The sequence below is a fragment of the Castor canadensis genome, chromosome 1 (assembly GCF_047511655.1).
Source record: "Castor canadensis chromosome 1, mCasCan1.hap1v2, whole genome shotgun sequence".
Taxonomy (NCBI): domain Eukaryota; kingdom Metazoa; phylum Chordata; class Mammalia; order Rodentia; family Castoridae; genus Castor; species Castor canadensis.
Genome location: NC_133386.1, coordinates 44,241,911 through 44,257,028, shown reverse-complemented (window position 1 = coordinate 44,257,028; position 15,118 = coordinate 44,241,911). Strand labels below are relative to the sequence as shown.

The 15,118-nt window shown below is 36.0% G+C and overlaps 1 protein-coding gene across 9 annotated transcripts in view; it reads right to left on the bottom strand.

Annotated features, from left to right (window-relative positions):
• Nucleotides 1–15,118, bottom strand: part of Fam184a (family with sequence similarity 184 member A) — a 123,841-nt gene that overhangs the window by 46,743 nt on the left and 61,980 nt on the right. For all 9 annotated transcript variants that reach the window (XR_012448776.1, XM_074075592.1, XM_074075559.1 and 6 more), the window contains exon 7: nucleotides 3,554–3,715. Coding sequence is in view for 8 of the 9 variants with exons in the window: in XM_074075592.1 (XP_073931693.1) it covers nucleotides 3,554–3,715 (162 nt within the window). In the remaining variant the exon portion in view is untranslated. The remainder of the gene's footprint in view (nucleotides 1–3,553; nucleotides 3,716–15,118) is intronic.

Here is a 15,118-nt window from a genome sequence, read left to right as displayed (position 1 = left end):
AAACCATGATGCAGCACCTATATTTTCACAATTAAAATTGCCAGCAGAACAGAAAATTAACCACTGGTAAGGTTTTGCTTAAATTTTCAAATTATTTTCTATTATTTGACAGAAAAACAACATAAATATGAGAAAGGATCTTCAAAAATGAAAGCGAATACACAAGCCTAAATATTTGTGTCAGGATAGGGAGGGGTAGGAAAAGCAACCAGGATGAAATACCCTAAAGTCAAGTACATCCAAGGTGAGAGACCTAGAACTTCCACGGTACCACATAAACACAACCTATAACTAACCAACATTCATTACAAATATTGCAACTGGGGCTGGGGGTGCATAGCTCAAAGGCAGAATGCTTGCCTAGCATGTACAAAGTCCTGGGATCAATCCCCAGAGCCATCACCAGGCACACTCCACTCCCACACTGCACACAAAATTCCGACTATTTATTTTAGAATATATTTTATTACCTTAAGTAGCATCTTCCTTTACTTTATTTTATTTTACCATCTGAGCCATTCCACCAGCTCTTCCTTTTATTTTTGAAAATGGAAAAATACCTCTTAATATGGTTTAGTCATACAATTCTGCTTATGTCATAGGATGTTACCATTCAGGCTGTGTTTGACATCACATAAATTAAACAGACCAAGCTGCATAATACAGTAACTTCAAGTTCTAACTTAGTATTTTTACCTTTTTATTATTTATTAACACTGTCATATCACATAACCACTAGAGAAAGATAAACAGAAGAAATAATCTGTCACATTTGAAAAATAAAATTAATTAGTAACCAATGTACACATGATTATACCTTAGATAATGTGCACAGTAGAGAAGGCACAGATATCCACTACCGTGCTCTTGTTTACATGCTTTTGAAACATCACCAGTTCTAAGCTAAAGAGTAATATTAATAAAGTCAACATGCATTGAGTGTTTCCTATTTTGCTAAGCATTGTGTGGCAAATGCTTTATCTCATTTAATTACTGCAATAGAGACATGGAAAGTATTTTATTTCCCACCCATCCTTCATTGCACAGATGAGGAGGTTGAGGCTTTGCCCAGAGTGCTACACCAAGTGGTAGATGCATACCTAATACATGACCGACCTGACTTCAGAGCCTATACTTCAGATTACCTCTCTGAAGAAAAAGTTTAGGTTGAACTCCTTGGCTATTACCTCCCTAGTTTTATGGATTTTTTTCCCCTTTTATTATCTAAGCAGTCTAACACTTGGTATGCTTCATGAGAATGGAAAGGAAAGGCAGCCTTTCTGAAATATGTAAATCACAGAGAAGCACTCACTTGTGTTCATAAATATGAAAGTTCCAACTCCTACCAGTAAAAGAATTTGCACATACTAGTTATGATGTGTGGAATTGTTTCTCCGGAAAGATGTGTTTAAGTCCTAACCCCAGGGCTTTCCACACCTCAGAATGTAAACTTAGTTGGAACTGGGGTCAATCCAGATGTATTTAGTTAAAATGACTTCACTCCAGTTGGTGAGCCCTTAATCTAATCGTACTAGTATACTTGACAATGTGAAGACAGGCAAAGACTGAACAATGAACAATGTGAAGGAATGTCTGTGATTACAAAAAGCTGGAAAAAGGAAACCTTAAGAGATTTACAAGGGAGGATGGCCCTGCCAGCACCTTTATTTTAGATTTCTAGCCTCTAGGACTGTGAGAGGTGGGGGAGGGCAGTAGTGGGGTTTAAACTCTACCACTTGAGCCACACCTTCAGCCTTTTTTTTTTTTGCTCCTGTTATTTTGAAGATAAGGTCTCTCTTTTTGCCCAGGCTAGCCTGGACCACAGTTTGTCCCACCATGCCCAGCTTTTTCTGTTGAGATAGGGTCTTGTGGACTTTTTTTTGCCAGGGGTTGCCTTGGAATCATGACCTCCCAATTTCAGCCTCCTGTATGACTGGGACAACAGGCACATCCAATTATTGGTCAAGATGCAGTCTTGCAATAAACATGGGTGTGCAGGTGCCTCTGGAGTAACCTGTGTCACAGTCTTTTGGGAATATCCCCAAGAGTGGTATTGCTGGATCAAATGGTAGATCAATGTTTAGCTTTTTAAGTAGCCTCCAAATTTTTTTCCAGAGTGGTTGTACTAGTTTACATTCCCACCAACAGTGTAAGAGGGTTCCTTTTTCCCCGCATCCTCGCCAACACCTGTTGGTGGTGGTGTTGCTAATGATGGCTATTCTAACAGGGGTGAGGTGGAATCTTAGTGTGGTTTTAATTTGCAGTTCCTTTATTGCTAGAGATGGTGAGCATTTTTTCATGTGTTTTTTGGCCATTTGAATTTCTTCTTTTGAGAAAGTTCTGTTTAATTCACTTGCCCATTTCTTTATTGGCTCATTAGTTTTGGGAGAATTTAGTTTTTTAAGTTCCCTATACATTCTGGTTATCGGTCCTTTGTCTGATGTGTAGCTGGCAAATATTTTCTCCCACTCTGTGGGTGTTCTCTTCAGTTTAGAGACCATTTCTTTTGATGAATAGAAGCTTTTTAGTTTTATGAGGTCCCATTTATCTATTCTATCTCTTAGTTGCTGTGCTGCTGGGGTTTCGTTGCGCACTATTCACAATAGCCAAGTTATGGAAACAGCCAAGATGCCCCACCACCGACGAATGGATTAAGAAAATGTGGTATCTATACACAATGGAATTTTATGCAGCCATGAAGAAGAACGAAATGTTATCATTCGCTGGTAAATGGATGGAATTGGAGAACATCATTCTGAGTGAGGTTAGCCTGGCCCAAAAGACCAAAAATCATATGTTCTCCCTCATATGTGGACATTAGATCAAGGACAAACACAACAAGGGGATTGGACTTTGAGCACATGATAAAAGCTTTAGCACACAAGGGAGGGGTGAGGATAGGTAAGACACCTAAAAAACTAGCTAGCATTTGTTGCCCTTAATGCAGAGAAACTAAAGCAGATACCTTAAAAGCAACTGAGGCCAATAGGAAAAGGGGACCAGGAACTACAGAAAAGGTTAGATCAAAAAGAATTAACCTAGAAGGTAACATACATGCACAGGAAATCAATGTGAGTCAACTCCCTGTATAGCTATCCTTATCTCAACCAGCAAAAACCCTTGTTCCTTCGTATTATTGCTTATACGCTCTCTACAACAAAATTAGAGATAAGGGCAAAATAGTTTCTGCTGGGTACTGAGGGGGTTGGGGGGAGAGGGAGAGGGTGGAGTGGGTGGTAAGGGAGGGAGTGGGGGCAGGGGGCAGAAATGACCCAAGCCTTGTATGCACATATGAATAAAAAAAAAAAAAAAAGGTGTAGTCTTGCAAACCTTATGCTTGGGCTGGCCTTGAACTGTGATCCTCTCCATCTTAGCCTCCCAAGTAGATAGAGAATAAATTTCTGCTGTTTTAAGTCACCCAGTTTGAAGTACCTTATAATGGAACTCTAGAAACTAATGCACTAATTATATACAATTTTCAAATAAGCTTTAAGAAAAATGGCTAAATTATCTTTTTATTTTGCTGGTGTTCACAGTACAATGATGCAATTACCTCAACATTTAATAGAGTGTGCTTGGTCTCCTTTAGCCGACCTTTTGTCAAGTCAAGCTCATTCTGAAGCCTTTCCTGGGAGTCCTGAAGACTAGCAATGAGTCCTTCAGCAGAGCCAAGACCTTGTTCACTTTTCCTTACCAGATCTTGAAGGCGGCCAATCTGCAAGTAAATAGAGCACTTTAAATATGCTTCACTGTAAGAGTTTTGTTTTACTGAACGGATCCTTCCTTCATGAATTTGGAAGAAGCACTCAGATAAGGAGGATAACCATTATCATCTGTTGCTTTTTGAAAAGACCTCCATATTTAGTTTTTCTTTTTCAGGACTATCATGTAAAGAAATGGATATACCTCTCACCTCTTTTAAAGAGAATTCCTTTCTGCCTGGAAGTGGGGCAGTGTTGAGTAAATGTAAAAACAATAAAATAAAAATAAATATATATATAAAATAAAGAGAATATCACATAACAAAACACATACAGAAAGAAATTGAAGCAAGATAAATGGCTATATTAAAGATTGAAAAAATTAAAGTATTTTTAAACCATTCTTTTTTTTAATTTTTATTTTATCATCTTTACAATTACTTACATGTGTTTACATTATTTGGGCCACCTCTCCCCTGCCCCCACCCTCCCATCCCTGACTCCGGGATAAACCATTCTTTAAAATTGATTTATATTTTGAGTGAGTTCTGCTATTTACAAGGTAAAACTTTTACACCAATACTGACAATCTGCTAAATGTATCTTATAAATTGTAGTTTCTGTGTTTCCATACAAAGTTTGTCTCATGAAATCTTTAAGAGTTGAATTTATGCATTCTTGAAATAAGGAGCAAATGAATAATCTGTTGGTTAGGTAGATCGCTACCCTCTAAACATAAGAACCAAATGTATAAATGACATACTTTAAACTATCTAGGAAAATGCTATAAAGTTTAAAACCCCAATTTTAATAGGCAAGCTTATGCAAACACTACAAAAATTTAAGTTGTTAGTAATTTAAAAATAACACCTGAATATTTCTCCTTATAAATATAGATATCACAAAAAAAGCTATGAAAATTCTTCAACCTACTCTTTAAACCACAGTTCCCTTCCAGATGCACAGCTTTCCTGTCCTCTTTCCCTGAAAGTGCATGCTGATATGTGTATATGCTGAACGAGCCTGTGAGGTAGCATGTTGTCTTAACAGTGTCTTTAAACAGAGGCTAACCTCAAAAAATGACTTGGGGAACTTACCTACTTACTTTTTTTTTTTTTCTTTTCTGTGCTCTGAAATATTCCTATAGCAAAAGAATTACCTATTTTTTAATTTTCTGGTAAAACTCACTCATTAAATCCTCTTGACCTAATGCCTCTGTAGGTACAGGTTGGATTGTTATATTTTCATGATTATAGTTGGTTTGATCAGTTTGTTCCACTACTTTCAAGTCACTTTAAAAATTTAAATGGAATTGGAGAACATCATTCTGAGTGAGGTTAGCCTGGCCCAAAAGACCAAAAATCATATGTTCTCCCTCATATGTGGACATTAGATCAAGGGCAAACACAACAATGGGATTGGACTATGAGCACATGATAAAAGCGAGAGCACACAAGGGAGGGGTGAGGATAGGTAAGACACCTAAAAAACTAGCTAGCATTTGTTGCCCTTAACGCAGAGAAACTAAAGCAGATACCTTAAAGCAACTGAGGCCAATAGGAAAAGGGGAACAGGTACTAGAGAAAAGGTTAGATCAAAAAGAATTAACCTAGAAGGTCACACACACGCACAGGAAATCAATGTGAGTCAATGCCCTGTATAGCTATCCTTATCTCAACCAGCAAAAACCCTTGTTCCTTCGTATTATTGCTTATACTCTCTCTACAACAAAATTAGAAATAAGGGCAAAATAGTTTCTGCGGGGTATTGAGGGGGTGGGGGGGGAGAGGGAGGGGGTGGAGTGGGTGGTAAGGGAGGGGGTGGGGGCAGGGGGAGAAATGAACCAAGCCTTGTATGCACATATGAATAATAAAAGAAAAAGGAAAAAAAAATTTTAATTTTTGTATAAAGGCGTCTTCTTTCCTAATTTTTAAGAATTACTGGCATATTATATAACATTCACTCACAATGTTTTAAAATTTTATCTGTCACTTTATAAATGTTCCCCTTTCTCTATTCTATATTGCTTACTTGTATATTCTCTACTTTTTGTATTCTGACTGGCCAAAAATAAGTATTATAGTGGTGAATAATACATGACTATAAAGAAAGCAGCTGTCACAGTGGAAAGAGTATTAACAAGCAGAAAATCAATTTTCAAGTCCAGCATCTGTCAATAAAATATGGGAGTAGAAATTCCCACCTCATAAAATTACTATAGTAATTAAGTTCAAGAATACAGAGGAAAAGATTCTTGCACTAGGAAAGATATCAGGTACCCATAAATAAGGAAAAAACAATGAAATTCAACAATAGGAAAAATATTCTTCCATAATCTGAAAAATTTTCAGATGATTAAGAGTTATATGTATACAAATACATGAAAAAATTTATAAAGATAGCATTCTAGTTATCAATTAAAATTAAGGACAGAGTGTGTTGAAGAAACTAATAATCTAATTAGAGGCAGAATGAATATTTGGGCAAAACTTAAAAATTCTGCATAATTAAATATAATAAAACATAAGAAGCAAATAAGAGGTAAACATAACTGATAAAGTTAGTTTTCTAAAATACAATAAAAGTGATTAGGTCTAGAAAAAATGTTGTTTCCCAATATAAAAAATCTCCTTTCGGCATTTGGGGAGTCTACCACCCTCTTCATCGGTGCATGTGGTCTCGGTAGGGATTCAACCCAAACTCAGAACAAAGAGCTTGATGGAAGAATAAACCAATAAAGTTGTCTCTTTCTGTGGGTCACTGGGAATGTTCAGGGACAGGCATGTGGATTATACTTATCTACTCATGGTGATCTGAGGACTTTTTAAAGGAAAAAAGATCTCCTAGAAAAGACCTTTTTCCAGCTGCACATGTATCTATGAGAATGCATGACTGAAGCAGGAAGTCTACACAAAGAGCAAATCCAACTTATGAGAAAAAGAGAAACTCAGTTCTAGTGCCATCAACTTGAGTTCTCAATCTTGATGTGTCTGATACTAACATTATCTCTCAACTTTTTATTCAACAAAGTCAATACATTTCCTTTTCCCTTTGGCTAATTTGAGCTAGAATATCCATCATTTGCAAGAGAGGTCAATGCTCTAATTCCTCTTATTAATGTGCATCCTGAAGAAATAAAGAAAGTTGAAACATCCTCCCCGGAATACCTATCTATCCAATGCTCTTGTCTAATCCATTCTTCTTTTTATAAATCAAAAATATGAACATCAGTGTAAACTCCATTCTCCAAGCAATATCCTCATGTTTGTCCTTCACATCTTCTAACTGCTTCTCACTGCCGGTAGGATAGCATTCAAAATCTTTCATGGGGCTTGGCTTACAGGGCCTCATAGTGTAACGCATGCCAAAATCTCAGGCTCAGCTTGTCAATTCTCCTTCTTTGGTCTGTTTATTTTTTTGGGAGAAAATGTAGTACTGTGGTTAAGAAATGAGTTCTGAAATCACACTGCCTGAACTGGCATTCTGGCTTTATCCACTTACTATGTGATATGGGCAAGTTATGTAACTTTCCTGTGACTTAGTTAACTCAGATCTACTAAACAGAGTTGTTGTGAGGCTTAAAGGAGAGGAAAATATAAAGGACAGACTACATAAAACAATTCCTGGGACACAGTAAACATATTACACTTCAACTATTTTGACATTACTACAGTTCCCAGAAATTTCTAATGCTGCAGGACCTTTGTATAACTTTCCTCAGTTTATCTCTTGTCAAGATCCTCTTAATCACTGACCATGCTTTTGGTGGTAATGGGGCTTTCACTGACCATACTTTTGAAATATATGTCTATCTAGATTTGTAAATACTTCATTCTTTTATTTCTCTCCATGATAGGTGGGACCATGTTGCTAAACACAGTGACCACAGTGCCTGCCACATTTCTTCAGTACTTAATAGTCATTTAATATTTACTGAATAAATGAGGCAATTACTGAAAAAGTTCCTACATTATTAATAGCAATTAAGAGATAAAAATCTCTTTTTAAACAACTTAATATATAGGTATTTAACTTCTAAAAGGATGTACAATGGCTTTAGTTTCTTAACACTATATTGTAGTGGAGCTATTGCTAAACTATATCATGACTCTAAGCAAAAAAAGGGAAATTCCCCTAGGTGTAAAAGCACCCCCAGAGCACAGAAAGACACAGTGCTTCTGTGTAGATTAGAAAAAAAGTCTTCTTTTCTTCTAGGGAGATAGAGTTAGGAAGAAATTTAAGTTGTTTCTACAAACAGTGATGAAATTTTGCCAATAATCCTTAATTATTTGGTTAGGTTGAAAACACAAAAATGAAACTGCTGAATCAAATTACATGCCTATCTTAGGCTCTCATTCATGCTGCTAAATCCCTTTCCAAGAAAATTACACAATTTTATGCTCCCCTCAGCAGCTTCTAAGTGCTTATTTCTATACCCTTATCAACACTGCATGGTCTCACTTAATTTTTAATCACTGTTAATTTTATGGTAATGAAATCTCACTGATTTCACTGAGTTCTTAAAATATAGTGAAGTTAAAATTATTTTTCCATGTTCTTTACTTTATAAAAATAAAATTGTGGCTCCTATATTTTCTTACTGTTTTATAAATCCTCTTACGATGTTAAACACATGAATTCTTTGTTAGTTACACAATTTGTCAAGTACTTACTCCATGACTCCCAATATTTTTCCATCTTTTAATTTTGCTTATGGTATATTTTGGTATATAGAACTTCTAGCTTTAACGTGACAAATATTCTGTGTTTTTAATATCATGCTCAAAAGGTTGTCTTCATTATAATGTTGCTACTTGTACTTCCTAAGGTTGTTACTTATATTCATATACATGATTTCATATTACATTTCAATCCTTAACACATTTGGAACAGTTTTTATGTTGAGGATGAAGAGGGATATAACTTTACTTTGCTTTTCTCTTCCATTCACATATAGTTTTAAAAGAACAATGTCATCCAGATTAAATCTAGTAACTAATTTCCATCCTACTTTTTCTTTTCTTTTTTTTGGGGGGGGCACAATCTAGTCCTAGTCGTGTAATATATATTTTTTGTATTTATTTATTTTTTATTTCTTTTATTCATATGTGCATTTCTTCCCCCTTACCTCTAACCCCCTCCCTTACCACCCACCCCATCCCCTCCCTCCCCCACCTCGATGGCCGGCAGAAACTATTTTGCCCTTATCTCTAATTTTGTTGAAGAGAGAGGATAAGCAATAATAGGAAGGACCAAGGGTTTTTGCTAGTTGAGATAAGGATAGCTATACAGGGAGTTGACTCACATTGATTTCCTGTGCATGTGTGTTACCTTCTAGGTTAATTCTTCTTGATCTCACCTTTTCTCTAGTTCCTGGTCCCCTTCTCCTATTGGTCTCTGTTGCTTTAAAGTTTCTGCATTAGTTCCTTTGCATTGAGGACATCAAATGTTATCTTTTTTTTGGGTTTCTTGCCTATCCTCATACCTCCCTTGTGTGCTCTTGCCTCATCATGAGATCAAAGTTCAATTCCCTTGTTGTGTTTGCCCTTGATCTAAAGTCCACATGAGGGAGAACATATGATTTTTGGTCTTCTGGGCCAGGCTAACCTTGCTCAGGATGATGTTCTCCAATTCTGTCCATTTACGTGCAAATGATAAGATTTCATTCTTCTTCATGGCTGAGTAGTATTCCATAGTGTATAAATACCACATTTTCTTCATCCATTCATCGATAGTGGGGCATCTTGGCTGTTTCCATAACTTGGCTATTGTGAATAGTGCTGCAATAAACATGGGTGTGCAAGTGCCTCTGGAGTAACCTGTGTTGCATTCCTTTGGGTATATCCCCAAAAGTGGTATTGCTGGATCATATGGCAGATCAATGTTTAGATTTTTAAGAAGCCTCGAAATTTTTTTCCAGAGTGGTTGTACTAATTTGCATTCCCACCAGCAGTGTAAGAGGGTTGCTTTTTCCCTGCATCCTCACCAACACCTGTTGTTGTTGGTGTTTCTAATGATGGCTATTCTAACAGGGGTGAGGTGGAATCTTAGTGTGGTTTTAATTTGCATTTCCTTTATTGCTGGAGATGGTGAGCATTTTTTCATGTGTTTTTTGGCCATTTGAATTTCTTCTTTTGAGAACGTCCTGTTTAGTTCACTTGCCCATTTCTTTATTGGTTCATTAATTTTGGGAGAATTTAGTTTTTTGAGTTCCCTATATATTCTGGTTATCAGTCCTTTGTCTGATGTGTAGCTGGCAAATATTTTCTCCCACTGAGCTGCTGGGGTTCCACTGGGAAAGTCTTTGCCTATACCTATTAGTTCCAAAGTATTTCCTACTCTTTCCTGTACCAACTTTAGAGTTTGGGGTCTGATATTAAGGTCCTCAATCCATTTTGAGTTAATATTGGCATAGGATGATAAACATGGATCTAGTTTCAGTTTTTTGCAGACAGCTAACCAGTTTCCCAGAAGTTTTTGTTGAAGAGGCTGTCTTTTCTCCATTGTATATTTTCAGTGCCTTTGTCAAAGACAAGTTGGTTATAGTTGTGTGGCTTCATATCTGGGTCCTCTATTCTGTTCCACTGGTCTTCATGTCTGTTTTTGTGCCAGTACCATGCTGTTTTTATTGTTATTGCTTTGTAATATAGTTTGAAGTCAGGTATCGTGATACCTCCAGCGTTGTTCTTTTGACTGAGTATTGCCTTGGCTATTCGTGGTCTCTTGTGTTTCCAAATAAATTTAACAGTAGATTTTGATGAATGTCATTGGGATTCTGATGGGAATTGCATTAAACATGTAGATTGCTTTTAGATTGCTTTTGGGAGTATAGCCATTTCTACTATGTTGATTCTACCAATCCATGAGCACGGGAGATCTCTCCACTTTCTATAGTCTTCCTCAATCTCTTTCTTCAGGACTTTATAGTTTTCCTTGTACAGGTCTTTCACATCCTTTGTTAAGTTTACTCCTAGGTATTTGATTTTTTTTGAGGCTATTGTAAATGGAATTGTTTTCATACATTCTTTTTCAGTTTGCTCATTGTTAGTGTATAGAAATGCTAATGATTTTTCTATGTTGATTTTATATCCTGCTACCTTGCTATAGCTGTTGATGGTGTCTAGAAGCTTTTGAGTAGAATTTTCTGGGTCTTTAAGGTATAGGATCATGTCCTCTGCAAATAGGGATATTTTGACAGTTTCTTTACCTATTTGTATTCCTTTTATTCCTTCTTCTTGCCTAATTGCTCTGGCTAGGAATTCCAGTAATATGTTGAGTAGGAGTGGAGATAGTGGATATCCTTGTCTAGTTCCTGATTTTAGAGGGAATGGTTTCAGTTTTTCACCATTAAGTATAATGCTGGCTGTAGGTTTGTCATATATAGCTTTTATAATGTTGAGGTACATTATTTCTATTCCTAGTTTTCTTAGAGCTTTTATCATGAAATGGTGTTGGATCTTATCAAAGGCTTTTTCTGCATCTATTGAGATGATCAAGTGGTTTTTGTCTTTGCTTCTGTCAATGTGGTGTATTACGTTTATTGATTTTCATATGTAGAAACACCCCTGCATTCCTGGGATGAAGCCTACTTGGTCGTGGTGAATAATCTTTTTGATGTGTTGTTGAATTCAGTTTGCCATTATTTTATTGAGGAATTTTGCATCAATGTTCATTAAGGAGATTTGCCTATAGTTCTCCTTTTTGGAGGTGTCTTTGCCTGGTTTTGGGATAAGTGTAATACTGGCTTCATAAAATGTGTTAGGCAGTTTTCCTTCCTTTTCTATTTCGTGGAACAGTTTAAGGAGGGTTGGTGTTAGTTCTTCTTTAAAGAATCCATCAGGTCCTGGACTTTCTTTTTTGGGAGACTCTTGATTGCTGCTTCAATTTCATTTTGTGTTATAGATCTATTCAGGTGATTAATACCCTCTTGGTTCAGTTTTGGATCATCATAAGTATCTAGAAATCTGTCCATTTCTTCAAGAATTTCAAATTTATTTGAATATAAGTTCTCCAAGTAGTCTCTGATGATTTCCTGGACTTCCATGGTGTTTGTTGTTATCTCTCTTTTTGCATTCCTGATTTTACTGATTTGGGTTTTTTCCCTCCTCATTTTAGTCAGGTTTGCCAGGGGTCTGTCGATCTTGTTTATTTTTTCAAAGAGCCAACTTTTTGTTTCATTAATTCTTTGTATGGTTTTTTTGGTTTCTATTTCTTTGATTTCAGCTCTTATTTTTATTATTTCTCTCCTTCTATTTGTTTTGGGATTTGTTTGTTCTTGTTTTTCTAGGAGTTTGAGATGTATCATTAGGTCTTTGATTTGAGATCTTCCAGTCTTTTTAATATATGAACTCATGGCTATAAACTTTCCTCTCAGGACTGCCTTTGCTGTGTCCCATAGGTTCCAGTAGGTTGTATTTTCATTTTCATTGACTTCCAGGAACCTTTTAATTTCCTCTTTTATTTCATCAATGACCCATTGTTCGTTAAGCAATGAGTTGTTCAGTTTCCAGCTCTTTGCATATTTTTTGTCTTTATTTTTGTTGTTGAGTTCTAGTTTTAATGCATTGTGATCATATAGAATGCATGATATAATTTCTATTTTCTTATATTTGCTGAGGCTTGCTTTGTGTCCTAGGATATGATCTATTTTGGAGAAGGTTCTGTGGGCTGCTGAGAAAAATGTATATTGTGTAGAATTTAGATGAAATGTTCTGTAGACATCAACTAGGTCCATTTGATCTATGGTATGTTTTAGATCTAGGATTTTTTTATTGATTTTTTGTTTGGATGACCTATATATTGATGATAGTGGGTGTTAAAGTCTCCCACTACCACTGTGTTGGAGTTAATATTTGCTTTTACGTCCTTCAGGGTATGTTTGATGAAACTGGGTGCATTGACATTGGGTACATATAGGTTGATAATTGTTATTTCCTTTTGGTCTATTCCCTCCTACTTTTTCATTGAAACTGTAGAAAGGCCCTAAGAGAACTCTTGATTACACAGTCTAGTACACTCTTTTCAAGACTCAAACTCGTCTTGTGAGTTTCACAAAGAAGACTCACACAAGAAGCATTGTGTGAGGTACTTTCAGCCCTCTTGTAACTATCTACTTTCATAGTTTTCTGATAACCATTAATTTTTGTTCTCATGCTTCTGATTTCTCCCTCTCAGTATCTTTTCCTGGCTCTATTAACTCAATACTGGTCCTCTCCTTTGTTACTCACTCTGCTCTCATCAGCTACCCTGGGTGAGTTCCTTCACTTAAAGGGTCTCGAGGACTGCCTAGTCTTTAGTTGCAAGGCTGAACTCTCTACTTAGTTTTAGCCTAGATGTCTCATAGTGAGCTCAATGTCCGCATATTCAAACAACTCAACGTCTTGTCATTCTAATGTACTTCCTTCCTATAATTATCTTCCAACAGTGGCATCATTGTCTGTCCAAATACCTCAACTGGATACCTGAGTCACTTCCTACATTCACTACATAAATCCTGTAAATTTTACTTTTGAATAGTCCTTTCTACTTCTAGTTTTACTTCCAAATCAGGGTGCACATCATATTTTACCAGGACCAATGTAATGGGATTTTAAGTCATCTACCTAACTCTAAAAACTGCCTCCCCTCCCCCACAATCATCCTTCTAGTGCAACACAATTGTTTTTCTAAGAATAGCATCAGATAATGTGGTGGCTCTTTTAATAGCATTCTATTAAAATGATAAAGTCCACAGACTTCGTCATGGCACAAGAGTCCCTCACAATTTGGTTCCAACTTTCTTTCTACTATATTTTTGGTCTAGCTCCGCATGTATCCTATGGTTAAGTGTAGTAGTTCTCCACTGAGGTCAACTACTCTCAAAGAACATTGTCTGGAAATACATTTGCTGCTACAATTAGATGAGAAGGAATGGTATGCACTACTGGTGGGTGGAGGTCAAAGACACTACTAAACATACTAAATATCCTAAAGAATCATCCAGCCTGAAACTGTCAACAGTGCTAAGGTAGAGAACTTTTTATGGTTCTCTAAGACATTGACAGTGGTTTAACAAAATGACCATACTTACATTATTCTTCATACACACATTAACTTCCATATTCCTACATCTGGTAAATTTACATCCACCTTTCAAAGACCATCTCCCATATTACAGTTCTGAAAATTCCATTATCACATTCTCCAGAGCTTTTATGAACCCTCATGGGGACTCTGGAAATGTACTTATCACTGAATCATAACAGTCACTTTTGAAACTACCAGTTTCTTGAAATTTTGTGATAGCATTTCTACTACCTAGAAGAATCATGTAGATAATAAATTCTTCCTAAATCATAAAAAATATTCAAATGTTACTAATGTTACTGAAATGTAGTTCCAGGTTTTCAGGAGACAAATCTACTAACAAGTAATGAGAGCTATAAGATTATTCCTCCTCATTGGGCCAGTAATTTCACATACAGCAAGAACTAGACAGAAAATATGTAATTTCTAAAAAATGAACATAGGTATTTATAGACCTAATAATTTACCCATTTCCTAGAAAAAACACTAATATGATGAGCAGAGTTGAACAGGATTCCTCTCTAATAGTCTTCAGTCCAGTGTCTTGGGACTCATGGTGAAATATGCCTCATCTGGTCACTGATCAGGACACACAAATTCAGCTTTAGAAGAACCCTCTCTTGGAATCCAGCCATGACCTTTGCATGACAATCCGTCCCCACCTCAAAACAAGATGGGCATTTGCTTTAAAATCATCATTATTTACAATTAAAAAAATGTAATAATCAAATTCTTAACACAGAAAATATTTAAGTAACTATGGTAAAGATATATGACAGAGTACCATATGAATACTTAAAGTCTCTAATATGTAGACAAGGTTTATAAATGGGAATATTTATACACAATAATGGTTTATGAAACAAATTCACAAAGCATTAGTGAATAGAAATTACAACTATATTAAAATGCATATGTACATATTAAACATATTCTAATATATACATAGTAGAAAATCTGAAGAACTGAAACATTCTAGATGTTCTTTTAAAAAAATTGCTTAAATTGATAAAAGCCAATATTCAGAATTAGCACCTACCAATCAATGACTCTGAATGATGTATATTATAACTATCTGAGAATACAGTTTAAAAATTTGATCACTATTCTACAAGTTACAGTAAGAGATATCCTGTATGTCTCCCATTGCATGAATGCTAGTGCATCCATATAAGGGTCAAAGAAGTAAGTTACTTGCTTGTTGTAATAGGTAGAATTTTAAGGATGACTCTTCCTAACCCTCAGTTCTCTTGGGATTTGTGAATATCAGACGAGATCACTCCCAATGATTACATTATGTTATATGGTAAAGGAGATCTTATAAATTGTGATTAAGGTCCCTAAGCAGCTGA